Source organism: Hoplias malabaricus, chromosome 1 (genome assembly GCF_029633855.1).
Source record: "Hoplias malabaricus isolate fHopMal1 chromosome 1, fHopMal1.hap1, whole genome shotgun sequence".
Lineage (NCBI taxonomy): Eukaryota > Metazoa > Chordata > Actinopteri > Characiformes > Erythrinidae > Hoplias > Hoplias malabaricus.
In genome coordinates this window covers 7,265,780-7,288,204 of record NC_089800.1, presented here as the reverse complement: position 1 = coordinate 7,288,204, position 22,425 = coordinate 7,265,780, and the positions used below count along the sequence as shown (strand labels likewise).

Sequence of the window (22,425 nt, the reverse complement as noted above, 5' to 3'; positions counted from 1 at the left end):
TCCCTGTGTCTGCGTGGGTTTCCTCCGGGTGACTGTCTGTGAAGAGTGTAGTGTGTTCTCCCTGTGTTCGCGTGGGTTTCGTCCGGGTGACTGTCTGTGAAGAGTGTATGTCCTCCCACAGTCCAAAAACACTCGTAGGTGGATTGGCGACTCTAAAGTGTCCGTAGTGTGAGTGTGTGTCACCCTGTGAAGGACTGGCGCCCCCTCCAGGGTGTATACCTGCCTTGTGCACAGTGATTCCGTGTAGGCACTGGACCCACCGCGTTTTCTTGTGTATGTTTATCTGAAAGTTTGTTCAAGTTTTCACTACACAGGCAGACAAGCTTCATCTGAGTATATGTTTCTCTTATGTCTGTCTGTCAGTCTCGCTCTCTCTCTGCTGCGCTGATTGGATGTGTACGTGGCTGACCTCACCCACACAGCTCACTGGGACTTGTAGTTCTCGGCTCATGTTCTTGGCTATTGGGAGTTGGTTAATTTTCCGTAAAAGAAAAATAAACAACATTCATAATGCAACACTGTGTTTAGTAACCCCTCAATCACACTCCAATCAAACTCGAGATCCCTGTACATCTGCTAGCAACAGAAACTGAATATTACATAAACATATACTTCATATACCTCTCATGCTGTTTTTCCCCCTCGTTCACTTGCTCCTAAGCATTTTGAATGTCTTTAAACTTTAACATTTCCACATAACCATTTCTCCACCTGAGTGTTTCTTCACAAAATAACTCCTCATTTATATCTTTCAGGATAAAAAACTTGAAAAAAATAGGGCAATATAATAAACGTATTAGTTCATCTGGACAGTTTTCTAAACAGAAAGGATCTTAATAAAAACAGATTCAACACGAGGTCCTGAGACAGCATGAAGTGGAGGGATAAACTTTAACGTTACATGCGCTTTAGAGACGGTCTCAGGAATCAGGCGCTTTGTTGAACAGTGGCTACATGTGATACGTTTTCTTATCATTAATAGTTTATCACATGTATCAAGAATATGCATAAATTCACAAATGCGAAAAATGCTTAAATTACTGTGCAACTCACAGGAGCTGACTCTAGAAACCAAAAAGATATTAAACAAAATATCAAGGAAAGATGTCACATTTTTCTTTGTGTATAATTCTAAACTTGAGTGTTATGTGAAACATTCAGCAAAGTTTAAATAATAAAACACAAAACATAAATATGATAAATCGCTCCTTAAACATGACGAATACTGCTCCTCTCTATGTAGAATGGGCAGTCCTAAAAGTGGGTAACGCTTATGTCACTATTACCCTGACCAATCACAAGGCTACCATAGCCACGCCTCCTCTCTGAGTCAAAGAGCCTGGTGAGCTAATGCGTAGGAGCTATTAGTAAACAAGCTAGCTAGCTATCCAGCTATTCACCAAGCTATGGGAAGGGAGTGAAAGACATAAACAGAGCAAACAGAAAACAAAACAGTAACCTGTGTGATGTTGTCTTGTGTAATATGACAACTGCAGTTCATAATAAAAACCCAGCGACTCTTCTGTCTGGAGGCTTTGTGTTGCCATGTTAACGTAAATAGCATTCCCTTTACTAACGTGTGCGGATCGATACTGAAATATCAATACCTCCGATACCAGATCTTTATGCTCTAAAATCTCTCAAATCAAAATATCAATACTTTTGTTACAGCAGTCATTTGAGGTAATGTCTATCTTTAACAGGAACACAGTGGAAAGTAACTAAACTATTGAGATCTTGTCTAAATGATACACGGTTGGTGGGAACTACTTTTCCTTCCGCCTGGGTAAGTGCGCAATGCGTAAGCACAGTGGCAGGCAGAGCGTAAACGGAGTCATGTGTGCAGCTATTTCAGTTATTTTCAGCATATTCAGAGAAAATGTGGGACTTTAAGTGGCAATAAGCACGGTTGCTGTTGGAGGTGTTCAGATTAATAAATCTGGTTATGAATTAAGTAACGAAATAAATACATGCTTCAAAAAATAGCTGCATGAGTTCAGCTTGGAGTAATGTATCACTGAGATAATCTCACACAGGCACCAGATTTATTCAGGTAAGCTTTCCTAAAAAATGGATCATTTAAAGTGAATTGCGTAGACTAGGTGTCAGTAAATTATAGCTCGTCTTTACTGTAAATGAGGCCGGTACCTCAATATACTTCAGAGTTTAAAATAAATAAATTACTCTGATGTCTTGTTCTTTATGAAGCTATGATTTGAAATACACTACTATTTTTTTTTATTTACCAGACACAGTGAGACAGTGGACCACAGTTGATCCACTGAGGGCAAAACTGGAGGTCCACTGGCGTTTTGCACAGGGTTTTCTGGGCAGAGCACCGGTGAGTAATCAGAATTTTAGACAAAATGCCACATTTTAGCACTTTTCCATTCACAGTCCAATTTACATTTTTGTCCTTCATTAGGTTTTTTTTGTTATTCTTTATAAATAAGATTAGTAAATAATTTTAATTTTAATTCAGCACAGTGTCTACATTTAATCATTTTATACCAGGCTTATACTCATTATTATATCTCTCTTATTTGTTGGTAATATCTGTATTAGTGTGTTTTCCAGAATAAAAGTCTCTGTGAATGTAAAATCTGTTTGAGGAGATTATAAATGATTTCTTTCCTGTACAGGACAGTAATCTGAGTGGTCCGATGGTGGACCAGCAGTTGTCTACAGTCAGTGGTGTGTCAGCCATTTTATGCCAGTGGGCCGATATACGCTCACTGTCTGGGACATTAGGTGTATTTGCACAGAGTATTGGTATCGGATCAGTATTTACAAAACCAGCCTAAATTTTACTCAGTATTGGATCGGAAAGGAAATCTGTGGCATCAAACATAACTGAATCACGCCGTCATTGGACCACGCCGCCATTTCTCAGTGGGCTCTAAGGAGCATATTTTAGGAGAAGATTTTTGAGGAGAGATTGATCATATTTCTACAGTTCAGAAAGTAGTACAGATCCCAACAGTGTTTAGAGAAATTTTGAGAATTTCCAACATTTTCTAAACCATTCAATAGAGGAACAGTAAAGGGAACTAAAAGAAAGGCTGTTTATCTTAAAAAGAGCCAAAGAAAAAATTAACCAAGAGGGCACTGAAACGAAACAAAGAGGTATGTGCCTTTCCCAACACATTTAGTGTTAGTTTTAAATGCTTGTGTTAATGTTAGTTTTAAATGCCTGTGACATCCTTCCTTTGAGGAAGAGAGAAAGAACCCAGAGGGAAAACCTCAGAGGCTCCAAAGGGGGAGCGCAAAGCTCTCAGCACTTTTTTTTACCAAAATTACCAGCTGTATCTCATGACCCACACTTGAGACAAAGACACAACAAAGTGTGACTCTGTCTGAGTTTTCATAAAGCCCTCTGCCTAGGTGTAGAGCATTGGGCTTGATTTAGCTCTAGGAGGTGCACACTGTCTCCCTCTGGTGGTTGGAGGTGCCCTAACTGTGTGCCCCACCCTAACAACTACTTTAAAATATCTCAGACAACAGACTATGTTTTCATAACCATTTTATATAGCAACATTTTCAGGAAATATTTACAGGCGTTGAACTCTTCTGACACCCAGTTCCTACCACTGACACTGATTTGATTTTTTTGTTTTAAGTGATGCACCAAATCCGTTGAGCTGCACTTTATCTCTCCACTGTTTGAGGGAGGAGTGTGATGGTTTAAACTTTGTTTGTTTGCCAGTATATGGGGTATATCCTGCTGTTATTCATTACTTACATAAAAAATAAAACTAAAGGAACCATATTCAGACACCAAATATATGTAACTCTACAATCCTATTTAATTTTACAAAGCCATTTACTAACGTGGTCGGTTAGATTTCATACTTAGATTTGGCTGCATTATAATGTGTGCTATAGGTGCAGCACGGTGGTGCAGAGTCCTGGAGGTTGCTGGAGCCCTGCTCCAGGTGACTGTCTGTGAGGAGTGTGGTGTGTTCTCTCTGTGTCTGTGTGGGTTTCCTCCGGGTGACTGTCTGTGAGGAGTGTGGTGCGTTCTCTGTGTCTGCGTGGGTTTCCTCCGGGTGACTGTCTGTGAGGAGTGTGGTGTGTTCTCTGTGTCTGTGTAGGTTTCCTCCGGGTGACTGTCTGTGAGGAGTGTGGTGTGTTCTCCCTGTGTCTGTGTGGGTTTCCTCCGGGTGACTGTCTGTGAGGAGTGTGGTGCGTTCTCTGTGTCTGCGTGGGTTTCCTCCGGGTGACTGTCTGTGAGGAGTGTGGTGTGTTCTCTGTGTCTGTGTAGGTTTCCTCCGGGTGACTGTCTGTGAGGAGTGTGGTGTGTTCTCTCTGTGTCTGTGTGGGTTTCCTCCGGGTGACTGTCTGTGAGGAGTGTGGTGCGTTCTCTGTGTCTGCGTGGGTTTCCTCCGGGTGACTGTCTGTGAGGAGTGTGGTGTGTTCTCTGTGTCTGTGTAGGTTTCCTCCAGGTGACTGTCTGTGAGGAGTGTGGTGTGTTCTCTCTATGTCTGCATGGGTTTCCTCCGGGTGACTGTGTGTGAGCAGTGTTGTGTGTTCTCCCTGTGTCTGCGTGGGTTTCCTCCAGGTGACTGTCTGTGAGCAGTGTGCTGTGTTCTCTCTGTGTCTGCGTGGGTTTCCTCCGGGTGACTGTGAGGAGTGTGGTGTGTTCTCCCTGTGTGTTTGTGGGTTTCCTCCGGGTGACTGTCTGTGAGGAGTTTGGTGGGTTTCCTCCGGGTGCTCACGTTGGTAGGTTGGTAGGTGGTGACTCTGAAAACTATCCATGGGTGTAAGTGTGCATGCATCGTGGTGTAGCACCGGTCCCAATGACCAGATGAATAGGGAAGAGTTGTGGCAGGGATTGGACTGTGGCAACCCCTGACGGGAGCAGCCGAAGTAAGATGATGATAGTCGGTGTGCTATGGAAACGATCATGTGACAGTCATACACGGGTACCATACTCAGGACGTTCTCATATTTTGTGGTGGGTGAGCGGTAATGACCTCAACACACAAGTTCAGTGTAGTATCCATTTTTTATTGTTTAATTTGAAAAATAACTTACATAAATCTCTGTACTCAACCATACTTGACCAAGACATAGCCTTGGCATGAACACATTGCACCAGAAAAAAAAGAGAAGGCATTCAAAAGGGTATATAACATGTCTCTGTCATCAAATGAGACATTATCCCAATTCCGCAAGATCTTATCTATAGACGTGTTATTATTATTATTATTTTTTTAAAATCCAAATCCCATGACTTCTGACACCTAATATGTACAGATTGAAATCAGAGGGAAACTATATATAGCTTGTTACAGAAAAAAGATATTGAATGAACACCAAAATATAATTTAATTTACATGGAAGAGGAATAATGTCTCCATATAGTTCCATTCAGACATTTTTTAACTAGAAGATTCATCTACTTCCCAGACATGAGAAGTTTCAGTAATTACTAAAAATAGAAAATAAAAAAATCAATTGGTCTTGGCTTGTAAATCAACTAACAAAAATATATTAAATGAACTTTACTTTCTCAAAACTAAGCAACAAAACTAAAATCTAGAAACTCATATTGTGTGGCAAATTCATGCAACCCAACTCATCCAACGAGTTCCAACGAAAAAAACGGTAAAACTGCTCCGCACAATACTGCACGTGTCTGTGAGATGCAGACTCCGATGTAGGAGCTTCTGTCCGGAAGAAAGGGGGGAGGGTAATAAATATTCTTCTAAACTAGTTCTATCAGGATACAAAATTTCCCTTTTCATTTTTAAAGATCCTTCAACATGGTCTGATGTCTTCAGGTGGAATGTTTCACTGAAAATTGTTCCGTGGAGTTCTGCTAACGGTCGAAATTTCTTACGATTTAATCAGGGCTCATGGACCAAAGTAAGACAGCCGACATGCACTGTACAAGAAACTGCAAAAAATGTTCTTCTTTTTTTTTTCTTCTCCTCCAAATATCATCTTTATCAAAACATGCTGTTACTGCACGGTGTGCCCAAGCCATGTTGCAGAAAATCCTTTTTCAACATGCTTGTTAAAACAATCAATTCCAAATGAAGTACAAACAGAACACAAGACTGTACGAACTCAACGGCCCTGTAGAAACATCAGGACGATATCAGGGGGAAAAATGGGACAACAGCAGCAATGAAACATACAACAGTTACCCTGGGACGAGGGGAGAGAAAAACGTGTACAATTTGCACGTTATCTTTTCTAGGCGTCTGCCTCAACATGTAAATAAATCATAAACTTCTATTTCCTTCACCTCTCTCACGTCAACAAGACTGTTCTGTAAATAAACTGTTTCTGAAGTCTCTCGAGACTCTTACTTTATCAGTATGTTCATAAAAAATACAATATGGACCAGAGAATGGTCTCGTAGATAATAAAACGGGGGTTTCTTTATTCATTTTTTTTAAAATCACGCCTTTGCATTCACTCCCCATGAAAACCATGCACAAGTGAAATTTCTCTTTAAAAATAATAAAAACTCTTGAAAATGGCTGATTTTCATTTGTATTTTCTTTTTTGCAAGTTGCAATTTCAAGAAAATAAATAGTTATTTCTCTTGCTAAACGTGTGTCCATGCAAAAATCAATCAAATTAATTAATAATAACAAAACAAACACAAAAGGAGTCCCCTTTTAATGTCATACATCAACAGAGAAACCATTCAGCAAAAGTTCCTTCAACAGATTTAGGACCTTCAGTTTACAGCAGCTGACAGCTTCCTCTGTATTGCATTTTAAAAATCTACAAACAGTCTCGTGATCAACTAGAATGTGTGCATATCTGTGCAGGTGATTTAAAGTTGTGGCCACTGATTCAGGCTCTTAACTCTGCGCAGTTTCCCCAGAATTCAAATATCTCAGTGTGTATATCTGGATCTGTTGGCATGGCATGACCCAGTTTCTGATAAGAAACACTGTTAGCCCATTCATATACAAATACATTAACATTTAAAACAAACAATGAACATAAATGGAAGAAAAGGAAAAACGTAACCATAACCTTTTTTTTTTCTTGTTGTGTTCAAAAAACAGGGCTTCTGTAGAACTCAGTGACTGGTTCCTAGTTCAAACCCAAACCCAATGGCTTCAAAGAGGACAAAACAGGAGTCCATTCCCAGCCTCCTTCGTCTGCCTGTTCCCCGTCTGCAGGGGGCGCTCTTCATGCACGACGATGTGCGAGGTTTCAGGTTTTATTTATTATCGTTATTTTTTTTGCGAGCAAACACAGGACCGCTTTTATTTTCACCCCTAAGAAACAGGCTCAGAAGACACAACACCAAGCATGCAGTGTGTTACCGGGGGGAGGGGCGCGACCCGTCGCAAATCTGAAATCTCCCGCCCACTGGCTGCTACAACAAGGCTACCCATCAGCGCACCGCTACGAGCGACCGAAAGGTCCAGACCCGCTGTCCAGAGACGACTGGGAAGCTCTTCTAGTTAAGGGGGCCAACGTCGGGTCCACCAATGAGGAGGGAGGAAAGAGCTTGAACCAGCCAATCACCATGTTGGACAAGTCCAGCTCGTCTAAGAGTATCTGAACGGCTCCCATAAACGATTTATGGTCCATTCGCCCATAGTCTCCCCACACGATGATCTAAGGGAAATAAGGAACCGTCGTTAGTGTCCCGACATCACAGAGAAATTCGCTTTCTGAAATTTGAGAAGTAGGAACAGATACATTAGCAATGTTACTTTTAAATATGCTACTTCTAAAATACAGAGGACATTTCTGTTTCGCATTTGTACTATTTCACGTTAAGCATTTTTAGGGACTTCAAACACACCAACTACTATGTATAGAGCAAAAAAACAGCTTTAGTCATTCAGAAAATGAACATGCAGCAGGGCAACGTTGTTGACTTCCTCCTCATGATAGCCACCGTATGCTGGGAAAATCTATGATGTAATTTATTGTCGTGTAATTTACCGTCAACATCTTTCCCAAACCAAAATAATGACTTAGCTGAAATATCATTGTGTCTCACCTGTAAGACCTTCCCTCCTGGACTCTCCTCAAATGACAGTTGCTGCTGGTAAAGAGGGTCCAAGGTTTTGCGTGCTACTTTTGTTTTCTTTTTGGCTATGCAGGCTCCATTTTCCAAAAGATAGACTTTGACGTAGGGGGCTGGTGTAAAACAGAAAGAGATGAGTAAGTTCAGGTAACGGTGAGTGTTAATTCAGAAATCAATGCTAGAGCTCAGTGCTTGACTCCTACCTGGCAGTGCCTTGGATCCTGGTTTCCCCACGAGGCCTCTGGCTCGAATGACCTCCACCTCCAGAGCTCCTTTCTTCTCCACCATTCCGATCTGAATGTCACCTATGGAACGACAACAAGTTAGCATTGTCTAACATTTTCTCAACTATCGCAGGCTTCTGCTTGTAGAACGCAAAGACTGTGTTTACAGAAAGTCAAGGCAAAGAAATCTTTGTAAAGATCTAAATAAAGAGGTGTTTTAGAGTTTACCCATAGAAGGTGTGGCCAAAGTCTGTCGGCCCACCAGCTGGGCGGGGCCTAGTCCATCCAGGAAGTCACTGAACTGGCTGTCTGAAGACAGTCGCACTCCTGGGAAGATGAGGCTGCGAGCGAAACAACTTTGATTAATAATTATCTCAGATTCAAGAATATATAAAAGCACATGATGATATATATTTATGTTGATTAGGAATTAAATCAATGCAATGCCTTATTTGAGCCAGGAGATGTATGGGTAATGTGACATATCATTTCCCTCAGCTGCAACAGCCTGGACTGTAAATCACAGCCTGGATCTAGGTGCCACCTCAGCACTCAGTAAAGATATTTAGTAGGTTTCGGTATTCCATTAGTGAGAGTGGAATTGTAACAGGACTCTTATTATTGAAGTAGCTCCAGATTCAGGTTGTTGTGGAAACTGCAGCTGCTGCAGATTCATACTACATTAAAAATCAAGGATCTCGTATTCAATTACTTAATTACAATACTCAGTGTAAAACTAATCCAGAATAAACAGAGTTTGCAGGTGTGCATTATTTGCTACTAACTTTCCCTCGGAGCTAAAGCTATTCATGCTCCCGTCTGTGGACTCGCGGCTGGCCTGCCGAGTCATTCTGTTCCTCATCTCCACAGCCAGCCCTGTTTCTGTGCTCCTCTGGATCGTGCTGCGCAACTTTTTCCCTCCGGCTTCTGTAGAGACACAGAGGAAGAGAAAATGAGGTTATTAGTCATGGTTTCAGAGGCAGCTCTTGTGTGGCTCTGGGATGTTGGGAAGAGACAGTGCAGCACTGTACACAAAAGCCGTCCCAAGAAAAACAAAATTAAAAAGAATGGCAAAACGCCAACCTTCAACCAAAGACCTACCAGCAAGTCTGCAGTCTCCATTACAGTTTCCTACATTGTCCAGTGCAAGTAGAAGCACAGAAGAAGCTGGTACCATGTTAGTGCCACTGAGAATGGCATTTCACACAAGATTGAGGCTAGCAGTGATCCCTTTCCCTTAATGGATGGCACAGATGAGGCTCATAACCTGGCTAATGTCACAGCCAACAAGAGCGAATGCTAAAACTGTCCTCAGACGCTAATGCAATGTGCAACTACTCATAGTACCTGGTGCTTATTGTGGTTACTGTTGCCCTTTTGTCCATGACAGAATGCTAAACACTCCTCTCTGTCTCACTCTCTCACACACACATACTACTCTTCTGGGCCACCTCACCTGATGCAAGGTGACAGCTGACTTGCTTTATCAGACCTGCCGCTCATCTTGGGTTAAGGAAAGTGACAAGCACTGTGCACCCACACGTGACCTCAGTGCTGCCCTGTGCCAAAGGAGCCTCCAAGACAGCACACCGGGTCAGGGCCTGTGCGTAACAGGGTCACCAGCCGCAGACACAACCCACAGCAATACAGAGACCAGTCCATTCATAAGAACTCCTTACCCTTTAACCAGCGGTCTTATTATTAGTACTATTAATCGTTATTAGTCGTTAACTATTAAAACACTACTATGCAAGATGTGTCCTTAAAAGAGTTTGACCCAATCAAACGCAATGTCCACTTGGATTTGTAGTTTTTAACTCATAACTCAGCTCCTAGAGTTGAGCACATGTCCAAGCCATTTATAGTAATAAAGCATGTGCTACTGTTTTCTACCTTTATATAAAAGAACCAACACTGCTTTAATAATCAGATAGACATCAGTAACAATTGAGTGACTACATTAGCTCAGTTATTGATTGGTTTAACGAGAACCATTGACAAGTAAAGTGCACTCCTACTCTGAGACATTATCTGAGAAGATTGAGCAGCAGAAATGGCCACCTTTTATGTTTTCGTGTCACCTTGGGCCAGTTTCACAGATTCAGAGTCAGCTTAATCTTCACTAAAGCATTTCTTTGCCACTGCTGTTTAGTCTAGTAGCTGGTTTAATGCATGTTGGAGAAGCCAGCCAATACTACGTGTAATGATACTGCCGTACTCCAGTCACGTTTCCTTGACTATACAGCTGAGGTCCAACGTTCCTGTTAGTGAATGAATAATGTATCACTTTAGAGACGGCACAGAAGCTGGCCAACGACACCCTACTGAAGTGATTTAAGGCACTTCATATGGCTCTGTCAAACTAATGGCACTCATCTTACAACAATAAGTAAAACATTTGGGAATTCAATATCACTGAACATTACTTTTGTTTAAAAGATGGGTGTTAAGAGATGACCAGTGACGTTAGAATAAATAGAAATACTGGCATTAGAGAGGTCATTAAGTGAGTGAGATGTCTAAGAAATACCGGATTTAAAGTTTATCTCGTAATTATAATTTAATGTCTGCATTTAATTCATAATGAACTGGCAGATATGTACATGAAAATGTACTGGGAGTATTAATAAATATGGTAATACTATCTGAAAATCCATATATTAATTTTGTAATTACTGTTGGTGCTGTACTAATAAGAACTACCCATTATATCAAACGCTAAACAAATGTAAACACAGACCTGAAACTGGCCGTCATCTTTAACTGCACTGACCCAGGGCTAAAGTGATCTTGTAGATATTGTGTTTCTAAATAAGGGCACACAAGTTCGGGCAGATAAATATTTTGTTGAGCAGACACTTTAAGACAGACACCAGGAAGTGGGGATAGTATTACCACACACACACACACTCCCTCTCCTTGTGATTCAGCATAATCCCCTTCTATCCATTATTCTGACTCTGAAAAGTAGCAGAGAAAAACAGAATTATTCTGAAAATAAGGCTCACACTGACCACACAGTGGTACCAGATCTACAAAGGCTCAAGGCCATGCATCTAATCAACACGGCTAATGCTAATGCCCATGTTAATGAGGTCATAATTACCTCCAAATGATAAACTCATTTCCAAATGACATCCAAACAAGGAAGAAGCAACTGGCTGCCTCTTCCTGATTATGCTTTTTATCCTTCATTAAATCTGACAGAGCTGAAAGAAAGCCATCTACATTAGCCGGACCGCTGAGAATCGGTGCTAGAATTTTTGTTACTAATGCAATTAGGCAGGATAACAGATCAGGACACTGTACTCTAGTCTTTTGGATTCCCAACCACTCACCAACAAAAGCATGTTCTTAATTTAACAAGATTAAAGATATCAAACGCGTCCTGAGAGGATTTTTATGTTCTCTTTTTAATGGTGAGAAATTAGAAGAGAAAAAGGAAGCATGCTGAAAGCGTCAAGGTCAGCATAACCAAGAGCACAAGATCTCATGCTGAAAGCGAGACGTGCAGTGTCGTCTGCGAGTAGTTTTCATTCACACAGGTTCTGTTATTTATTATGATTTGTTATTGCACATCATTTTTCAAATCAGTTTTTTTCCCCAAACTGAATACAATGCATCTTTAATTTACACAACATGCATGTGGTTATTCTAATCAGTATTTCTCCCATAATTATATATATATTCACATATAACTCATGCACAATGCAGCAACCAACCACACAAATATGTAAAGAGATAATGTCAATTCAGCACAATATGTAACAATACCAATAGCTTTCAAAAATACACATCCACACAGACTGAATTTTTTAAACCTGAAGAATATGTAAAATAAAATCCTGGGCTATGAATCCTACCAACCAGCATTTCTACTCTGCATCGACCTTGCAGCGCAATCTAGAAGTGACCATTCGGTTCAGCTTTAGTAAGTAAAATGTAATTGTTTTAATTATTAATAGTAATGTTTTAGTCATGATGCACCTGCAAAACTAATTCCTTTCCAAGACATTGTGAAATGAGGCCACCATCTTACACCTGAAACAACATGCAACCAATTACTACATTAGCAACAGTGCCAACAGACTCAATCCTACGCCCATTATTAGACACTGATTGATGCAAACCCATTTCCTTCAACACCGTTCTCCTCGCCGCTTACCTCCATCCTCCTCATCGAATGAGTTCATGCAGGGGAAGTAAACGGCCAGAGCTTCAAAGGAGGCTGACAGACTCATGCGGCTTTGGGATCGCTGCATGCGGCCGTTTCCTCCTCCTCCTCCGCTGGCCGAGCCTGTGCTGCTATCGTTGCTCTGTCTGCCCATGGTCACTTCGGCTTCAGATGAGTTTCGAATGTAGATGGATGCTGAAGCTGACTAGCGTTGCAAAACTATCTGTTTCAAATCAGCACTGAAGCCCATAGACAACGTGGGTTCAATGGTGTTCAATGAAGGACAGGTCTTTTGCTGCGCTCCCTTGAGTATGCACCAATACAGACAAGTGTATGCGCTCTGAGCTCTCTGTTCATCTCGGCTCTGCTCCTTTCTACAGCTCGTACACACACACACACACACGCATAGCAGGGGGAGGGGAGGGGAGCAAAGCCCCTCCTCCCTCAGCCAATCAGAAGATGCTCTGCGGATGAGCACCTCGAATGGTCCTCCGGGCGCATGAGCTCTACCCAGAGATACAGCAACATAGAGATAGAGAGTGGGGCCATTAGGAGTGTCAGCATCTCCTCCTCTGCCCCTGACATCCAGACTGGCTTTGGGCCACATGCCAGTCATTCTCCGTTCACGTGCTGAGCAAAACACACAACATGCGCACACACACACACACACACACACACACAGAAGGTGTGAACCCCCACCCTCTCTTTACTTATCCCCTCTCCTGACAAACAGAGCCTGCTGTTTGTCTCTGTAATTGCAAATCTTTCACCTCACCCTTTTACCCACCCATCACTTTGCTGCAGGCGTGTTGATCAACGTGAACGCTACCGAGAACAGACCCATTAAGACTTTACAGCGTATTGTGAAGCACAATAAGTTTAAAAATGCACCACAAAATGGGTGAGTGTTAGTCTGTGTGTGTTAGTCTTGGTTGTGTTAGTGTGTGAGTGTTAGTGTGTGTGTTAGTCTGTGTGTGTTAGTGTGTGAGTGTTAGTGTGTGTGTGTTAGTGTGAGTGTTAGTCTGAGTGTTAAGTCTGTGTGTGTTAGTGTGTGAGTGTTAGTCTGTGTGTGTTAGTGTGTGTTAGTGTGTGAGTGTTAGTGTGAGTAAAGATGAACCATTTTAAGTCAATAGCCTAGTTATTCATTCACTGATTTTTTTTAAATACAAGGAGATATTAAATGTTCTCTAGTGACATTCTTGATTCTTTACAGCTTTAAAATATCTACATTTTCATCATTGTGGAGTATTTAAACAGTTATCTCTACCACATATTGAAATCCTGAAAACCAATCTGTATAGTTGTGGAGTCTACACTGTGAATCCTAAATGCACTTTAGCTTATTAGGCACACAATAATGAAATAAAGCAATAACATATTAAGGCTAACCCAATAAGTCAATTATGCACCGGCACAAACCAGACTTCATTTCACAAAGGTAGCTTAAGGAGAGGTAAGAGCTCTAATGCTTATTGATTTCTGGAGAATGCCAAGCCTATTACACAATTATGACCTTTATACAAAGAGCCGGCCTCTTTGAACACACCCGTCTGAAGGAAAGTTAAAATGGAGAGTCTACGCTGATATCACTGCAGGATTAGAGACAGGAGGGTACAGAGGGAAGACTAATTGCAAACATTCATTAAAGGATGAAGATCTGATTTGAGAGAGAGCTCTTTATCCTTTTTTTATCCACAGCTTCTAAGGAGAGCTCTGCTACTGGAGAAATTAGAAGTGTCCGGACCAAAGCACAAGCACGGATTATATTATATATTCATTATCTGTAAGTGCTTATCCAGTTCAGGTTTGCGGTGGGTCCGGAGTCTACCCGGAATCACTGGGCGCAAAGCAGGAACACGGGAAGGGGTGCCAGTCTTTCACTGGGCAACACACACCCACACATTCACTCACACCTACAGACACTTTTGAGTCTCCAATCCACCTGCCAACGTGTGTTTTTGGACCGTGGGAGGAAACCGGAGCACCCGGAGGAAACCCACGCAGACACAGGGAGAACACACCGCACTCCTCAAAGACAGTCACCCGGAGGAAACCCACACAGACACAGAGAGAACACACCACACTCCTCACAGACAGTCACCTGGAGGAAACCCACGCAGACACAGAGAGAACACGAAGTAACACGAGTAATTTACGAGAAGTATTTTATTATTAGGTTAGGAAATATATTAGGTTAATATACACCATATTCCTATGTATTGTCCTAACACTGTTCATTTCCAGGTCTACTACATTAAAGACTCTGCTGTGCTTTGGTTGTACCTACTCACATTGGTGTTATATATGCACAACACACAGTAAACAATCCAGGCATTGCCTAGAGAGTCATTTACATACATACACATCTGCAATATGAATACTGCCCAGGCTGGATCAGGAAGGACATGGTGTACAGTACTAACAGACATGTCATAGCAAAGACCCTGCCAATAAAACTCATTTTGTCTTTAAACTCCTAGCCACAGCACCTCAGCAGCAGTGGGCTTTGGTAGTTCTCCTGGTAGCATTTTCTGCACTTTTATTAGACGCTACATTGCACTATTTTGACCCCACACTGCACTATTTTGATTCAGCTATGCTGTACTCGCTCTCGGCTTACATCCTTTGCCAAATGTCAGTCTGCTGGGAGATCTAAACAACACAGGCGCGGTGGGGAGGGCGGAGATGTTTTGACAGCACTGAGCTGTTCTCGGGGTAAAGCGACAAGTGTTTTTGCTTGGAGGAAACTGACACAGCAGCCGTGCCAACCTGACAATTACTGTGTTCATCACTCCTGCGTAGGGAGCAAATGTGTCCTCTTGCCATAGCACATGCTCAATTACCAATCAGTTTACAAGGTCCTTCAAATATTAAACATAAACATGCTTGTCAAACTGATATCTTAAAATAAAGTTTCCTACACAGCAAAATAATTCATTCATTGTCTATAAGCACTTATCCAGGTCAGGGTCACGGTGGGTCTGGAGCCTATTCGGAATCACAGGGCGCAAAGCAGGAACAGACCCTGGAGGGGGCGCCAGTCCTTCACAGGGCGACACACACATTCACGTTTGAGTCGCCAATCCAATACCATTGTGATTTTTTGGACTGTGGGAGGAAACCGGAGCACACAGAGGAAACTCACGCGGACACAGGGAGAACACACCACACTCCTCACAGACAGTCACCCGGAGGAAACCCACGCGGACACAGGGAGAACACACCACACTCCTCACAGACAGTCACCCGGAGCGGGGCTCGAACCCACAACCTCCAGGTCTATGATTTCCTTTCACTGTTCAAACACAACAAATATTGGTAGGTCTGTTGATTATATTTATGAAGTGTCCACAGGTATGAGTGTGTGGTTCTCTGTGATGGACTAGTGCCCAATTAACAAACAGCTTTATTGTACCATTTAATTTTGTATGTGTTAAAATATTTAATACCCTAGTGTTTAAATCAAACCTGACCCACACTATTTGTCTTAAAATAGTAATTAAAAAATGCTGGTAATTTGCAGTATTTTGGAACGCCTTAAAATGCGTTTATGGGTCAGTTAAGACCATATGGCAGTGAGTCACAAGGCTCAGCATTTCTCACCCACAGATGATACACAGATGCCATGTGACCAAACAATATTGCACAAGACGTTTGTGAGTTTGGTTATGTATAATACTGCAAACGAGACTATGATGAAACTATGGTTTGTTCATCACAACACAGCATGGTTTACAAATACAATATCTGACTAACACATAGTGTGTGTGGTAAAGAGTCATGTTTTGTTTCTACACTGTGTTGCCTTTTTTTTTGCTAATAGTATGATATTTACAGAAAATGTTCTGTTTATTTGCAAAGGTTTGGCACTACATTAGCTGTATGTGCCAGAAAAGCACTTGGAGTGTCAGTCCGAAAGGAAAGCAAAAGTCAAGCATGCATCATTAGGATAGCGAGAGAGAGTGTGAGCATATTACAATGTACATTCTGCACGTATCATTCAAGAGTCACCTGGGTGAATTGTTTTTACCCTGCACTCAAGAGTCATTTCTGGAAACTTTTAAAACGGGACACTAGGTGCTGGCCCAGCTCTGATAAACCTCAAAGGTACTGAAATGACCATTCAGTTGATACTGATAGCCTATATAATATCAATATCAACATATTATTGATTTGTTTAAGCAAATTAACCATAGAGGGACACGAGTGTGATGTATATTACTATTCATTTGGTATTTTATATGAAAAGGTAGTTTGTTCACAGAAATACAAATAAAAAATTATTATTATTTTTTACCTTATAAGATCTTGTTCTTTATATATCAAACAAATTCATTTCAAGAAACATGTCAAGGGAAATACTTTTATATTAGCATATAAAACTGCTTTTATCCCTTAGGAAATTACAGAGTCTTTCGTTTTCGTTTTTATTACTGTGCCTTTAAAGATTTTCCCCCTTATCGGCTGCTCTGGATTGTGAAGCATTAAAATTATTATTATTTTTTTACACTACTGTATGAAAGATAATATGACTGGATAGGTGGAGCCCCATAGGATATGGCATTCAGTGTTGAGTGAACAAGGCTACCCAAAGTGCGGTTACGGTGCTAGGTTTGTAAAGGTTTTAAGAAACCAGAAATACCACCATGGTCTTAATTCATACTGGGAATATTCCAGTCACAAACTTTGGGAGCTGATCCACAGAGGACTTCAGGTGGTGGTGGACTTCAGGAAACTCAGACCTGTCCCGTCACTAGTCACAATCGATGAAGTGGAAGTGGTTGTTAGTTGCAGGTACCTGGATGTGCACTTGGACGACAGACTGGACTGGAGCTCTAACACCTATGCAGTGTTCAAGGAAGGACTTTCTGAGGAAACTGAGGTCCTTTGGAGTGTCCACTAAACTCCTTTGGACATACTACCAGTCTGTCGTTGCTGGTGCTATATTCTATGCTGTTATGTGCTGGGGCAACAGCATCAACAAAAGTGCACTGATAAGAAGGCTGGCTCTTACGTTGGAGTCAAACTGGACACTCTGGAGGTTTTGGCAGAAAAACAGACTCTTAAGAAGCTGCTGGCCATTATTGACAATACTTCACACCCCCTGCGAACTTCAGTGGACAAACAGAGAAGCACGTTCAGTGGAAGACTGATACAGCAGTGATGAGTGAGGTTGTTTCTTCTCAAAACGAATTTCCTTACTACAGGGACACGACTGATCTGCTGTCTGAACTGTACTGATCCACACCATAGTGTTACATGTCCAGTCCATACTGTCATTTATATCATTATGATGCATTCATTGTCATTGTTACTTGTCCCTATATTAGCACTACTGTTTACACCGGTCCTGTTTATATTGGTACTTGTCACTTAAGCTCCTCATCAGAACTGTGACTCTTCAATAGAACCGGTATGCACTTGTTCACTTTATTTAATTGTTATACTATTATCTTGCACTATTGTTTACACTGCCTTGTACAACCATTATCCTACTTCCTTCTATTACGATTATCTTGCACTATTGTTTACACTTGTACATCCATTATCCTACCTGCTTCTATTACGATTATCTTGCACTATTGTTTACACTTGTACATCCATTATCCTACCTCCTTCTATTACGATTATCTTGTACTATTGTTTATACTTGTACATCCATTATCCTACCTGCTTCTATTACGATTATCTTGCACTATTGTTTACACTTGTACATCCATTATCCTACCTGCTTCTATTACGATTATCTTGCACTATTGTTTATACTTGTACATCCAGCATCCTACCTGCTTCTATTACGATTATCTTGCACTATTGTTTATACTTGTACATCCATTATCCTATCTCCTTCTATTACGATTATCTTGCACTATTGTTTACACTTGTACATCCATTATCCTACCTCCTTCTATTACGATTATCTTGTACTATTGTTTACAGTTGTACATCCATTATCCTACCTGCTTCTATTACAATTATCTTGCACTGTTGTTTACACTGCCTTGTACATCCATTATCCTACCTCCAAATCAGGTTATTGTCTCCAGTCAGTGTCCCATTGTCTTATGTATGTCTATCAGTGAGCTGCTGGTATCGTATGTCCTGCACTTGTCTTCTTTTTGTTCACTTTCATATGTTTATATACTTAGTTTAGTTGAATTTAGTCTATTTTTGTTAAATGTAACTGCATCTTGGAGAGAAGAGTAACGTAATTTCAATCCTTTGTATGTCTTGTACATATGCAGAATTGACAATAAAACTTGACTTGTCCAAATTATTATTCTGCTCTCTGGACTGACCATTTTTGTCTCTGTGGCTCCTAGTATTAGGAATATTTTTACTGACAAATTCACTGACTCTGAACAAATTTAGTGTAATAGTAATAATGCTGCTCTTGTTTTTGCCATGTAAATTATGATTCATTTATATAGACATTTTGTTTTTTTTCACTTTTTCTTAGTGTTATACCTGCTGAGGCTGCTCTTGTATGTGTCATATACAGAACTCATATCTATATAGACCCTCTTCAATTTTATTATATTAAGCTTCATAGCACTGCTGTGCCACACCTATTTTGACTTCTATAACCCACTTTTATATCCCTGCTCTCTTTATTTTTTTTTTATATTTCTGTATGTCTTCTCTTGTGCACAATGTAGAGTACTGTGACACTGCAATTTCCTTCAGGATCAATGACAGTGACAAAATCAGTTTTATCTTATCTTACCAGCATGTGTCGCAACATTTTCTGTGTGACCCGTGCCTCTTACAGGCAAAAATTTTGAAATAATTTTGCCAGGCTACAACTTAATTATGAGTGAAAACAAACAGAATATTTGCTACTGAAAAATTTAAAAGGTGTAATAATGCAACGCAAGCTTTAATGGGTGGTGGAAAAATGTGCATTATTTAAGAAATGCTTTACAGAATGCCCTTCATTCCTCATAAGATCTCATTCCACACTGGTGTAAATGCCTGTAGCTCTGTGGCCTTGCCTGCCGGAATAAAAAGGATGCCCTGAGTCTTTAACTGTTTATTCTAGCTCTAAAACCTTTTTATGCAAGCCAATTAATCACACATACACTATTAAACTAGCAACATTTAACAGCTCTAAACACACTCTAGATTTACTGATCAAATCTCAGCCTGGGCACTATTTCCTTTGGTCCCTTTAACCCTACCACTTCCACAGGCCTGTGCATTAAAATCATTACGCCCTGTCGTGAGAAGAAGCAGTTTTATAACATTTAACGCTGGACTGAAAAAAAACTGGGTTGGCTAACTCCTCAAAGGATAGACTACTTAGTGTAAAGCAAAGTGCAGACACTGGTGCTGTATGATCTACAGAAAAGATGTAAGAATTTAACCAGGGGATTATAACCTGGGTCCCACAGTCTTACTGTGGTATCAAAAGTTCCACTTCAAGAGTGCACCCTAAAGGCATCTTATTATGTGAGTTGGGGGGGTTGTGAAATGTTTGTCAACAACAAAAGGGGCTGCATTGTGAAAAAAAATGTAGCACCCCTCATCTAAATCATATTTTGTTCTCATTTTACAACTATATACAATAACACAGAGTCCCACTCCAGGTGACTGTCTGTAAGGAGTTTGGTGTGTTCTCCCCTTGTCTGCATAGGTTTTCTCCGAGTGCTCCGGTTTCCTCCAACTGTCCAAAAACACACAAAAGTATTGGAATGACGACTCAAAAGTGTCCATGAGTGTGTGAGTGAAAGTGTGAGTGTGTGTCGCCCTCTCCAGGATGTGTCCCTGTCTTGTGCCCTGTGATTGTGGGTAGGCTCCGGACCCACAGCGACACTGAACTGGATAAGTGTTTACAGACAATGAATGAATGAATACAATAGCACGCTATACAATATTTCAGTTGTTATATACTGTACAATTTAGGCTTTCATTCATTGTCTGTGTTTTTGAACCATGGGAGGAAACCCACGCAGACACGGGGAGAACACACCAAACTCCTCACAAACAGTCACCCAGAGGAAATCCACGCAGGCACAGGGAGAACACACCACACTCCTCACAGACAGTCACCCGGAGTGGGGCTCGAACCTACAACCCCAAGACCCCGGAGCTGTGCGACAGCGACACTACCTGCTGCGCCACCATGCTGCCCACTGTACTTTTTATTCTATAATAAACATTTAGAATATATTATCAGAAAGTTTTATAACATTTTCTCAATGACCTTTGGCTTTTTTTTTGTAATTTTGGAATCATCTAAATAATCTGATTAGCTGGTTAAAAGCATAACACCATTTATTCACGATTACAAGAGTGGGGGTTTTTTCTAAATTTTGTATTAAGCTGGTATTACATGATTCACCATCTGTGTATTATGAAGAAGGAGCCATATTGTGACCAAAAAGTTCTGGAAGCATTAAAGAAATCATAAACTAAGTCAAGCTGTTTTCTTAAAAATGATTGCTCATCTACTACAGAATGTCGTAAGCAAAACAGCTGTCAGGGCCGCAACCGAACAAACATGACATCTCATGAAGAGCCCTTTTTTTTGCTAAATTAATGAAATCCTCCAACAGGCCTGAGACAAATCATGGAGTTGTGCTCATGCCAGATGCTACAAATGAGCACTGAGCAGCTCCAAATTTAATGAGTGCAAGAACATACGCTTGATGATCAAAAAGCCAAACAAGATGATTCAACTGCAGCGGGGAGCCAGTAGCTTGCCTCACAGCTTGGGAAGGCACAAGAATCCAACAATCATAAGCAGACAATAAAACATGTCAGGCCTAAAATAGGCATGGTGTCTGGAAGCATGTAAACACTCATGTTTTTGGGAATCCTAAAAAAAATTCCACACCTGTGACAGTGGTGAAAAAGGCATAACATCCCGAAAGGCAGGCTTAGGTATGTCTGGTTTGCGGAGCAGATTGAACAGTGGTGTGTGTGTGTGTTCACGCGTGTGACTGATGAGGCTCCAGACACTGCAGCATGACTGGGTGTGTGGATAAACATGTCCTAATGGAGCAGACGGCCGTGTTTACATCGTCTGATAACTATCTTGATCCTGTGCAGCACCCCTCACTTCTGCACATTGTCTCTTTCCTGCCTGTGCCCTTCCTGCAGATTCACATGGGCATGAGGCTAAAGGCACTCGGCCAGGAATGTCACTTAAGATCATACAACAGACTGTATCCTTTGCATTTACATTTGACCAGCACTTTGTCTCTTGAGCTAGAGCCGCCTTCTCTAACTGTTGGGCTATGGATCACTTCCCCATCGTAATATCACAGGCCATATTGTATAACTCTGTATTATTATGCTCTCTGACAGAAAAGAATACTATGACTCAATTTATTAGAAAGCTTAACCTGTAGCAGTGAGGACGAGTTACAATATAATATTTAGTCCATCTGATGATAGCCACTAATTTCAGGATGTATTTGGGTGTGGACCACTCTCACCCAAGCAGTGACACACACTCCCGTATCATTATAGACAACAAAGACACATACTGAATGTGTTTGGGACTACTCAGAGTATGAGACCAGCTTTTAAGATTCAACCTAAGAAGATGTGTAAAAATTCATTCATTCATTCATTCATTATCTGTAACCGCTTATCCAATTCAGGGTCGTGGTGGGTCCAGAGCCTACTTGGAATCATTGGGCGCAAGGCGGGAATACACCCTGGAGGGGGCGCCAGTCCTTCACAGGGCAACACACACTCACACACACATTCACTCACACTCACACCTATGGACACTTTTGAGTCGCCAATCCACCTACCAACGTGTGTTTTTGAACTGTGGGAAGAAACCAGAGCACCCGGAGGAAACCCACGCAGACACAGGGAGAACACACCACACTCCTCACAGACAGTCACCCGGAGGAAACCCACGCAGACACAGGGAGAACACACCACACTCCTCACAGACAGTCACCCGGAGGAAACCCACGCAGACACAGGGAGAACACACCACACTCCTCACAGACAGTCACCAGGAGGAAACCCACACAGACACATGGAGAACA

The 22,425-nt window shown here is 41.3% G+C and overlaps 1 protein-coding gene across 7 annotated transcripts in view; it reads right to left on the bottom strand.

Moving 5' to 3' along the window:
- Positions 1-4,493: 4,493 nt before the first annotated feature.
- The window catches only part of rims2a (regulating synaptic membrane exocytosis 2a), a 190,394-nt gene continuing 172,462 nt past the window's right edge, over positions 4,494-22,425 (bottom strand). For 6 of the 7 annotated variants that reach the window (XM_066645209.1, XM_066645245.1, XM_066645234.1 and 3 more), the window contains 5 exons: positions 9,024-9,165; positions 8,467-8,579; positions 8,218-8,319; positions 7,988-8,127; positions 4,494-7,596 (listed from right to left, as the gene is read on the bottom strand). In XM_066645209.1, coding sequence (XP_066501306.1) covers positions 7,381-7,596; positions 7,988-8,127; positions 8,218-8,319; positions 8,467-8,579; positions 9,024-9,165 — 713 coding nt within the window. In that variant the 3' untranslated portion in view covers positions 4,494-7,380. Of the gene's footprint in view, positions 7,597-7,987; positions 8,128-8,217; positions 8,320-8,466; positions 8,580-9,023; positions 9,166-12,403; positions 12,770-22,425 lie in introns of those variants that run through there. The other variant, XM_066645216.1, reaches the window with a different exon arrangement.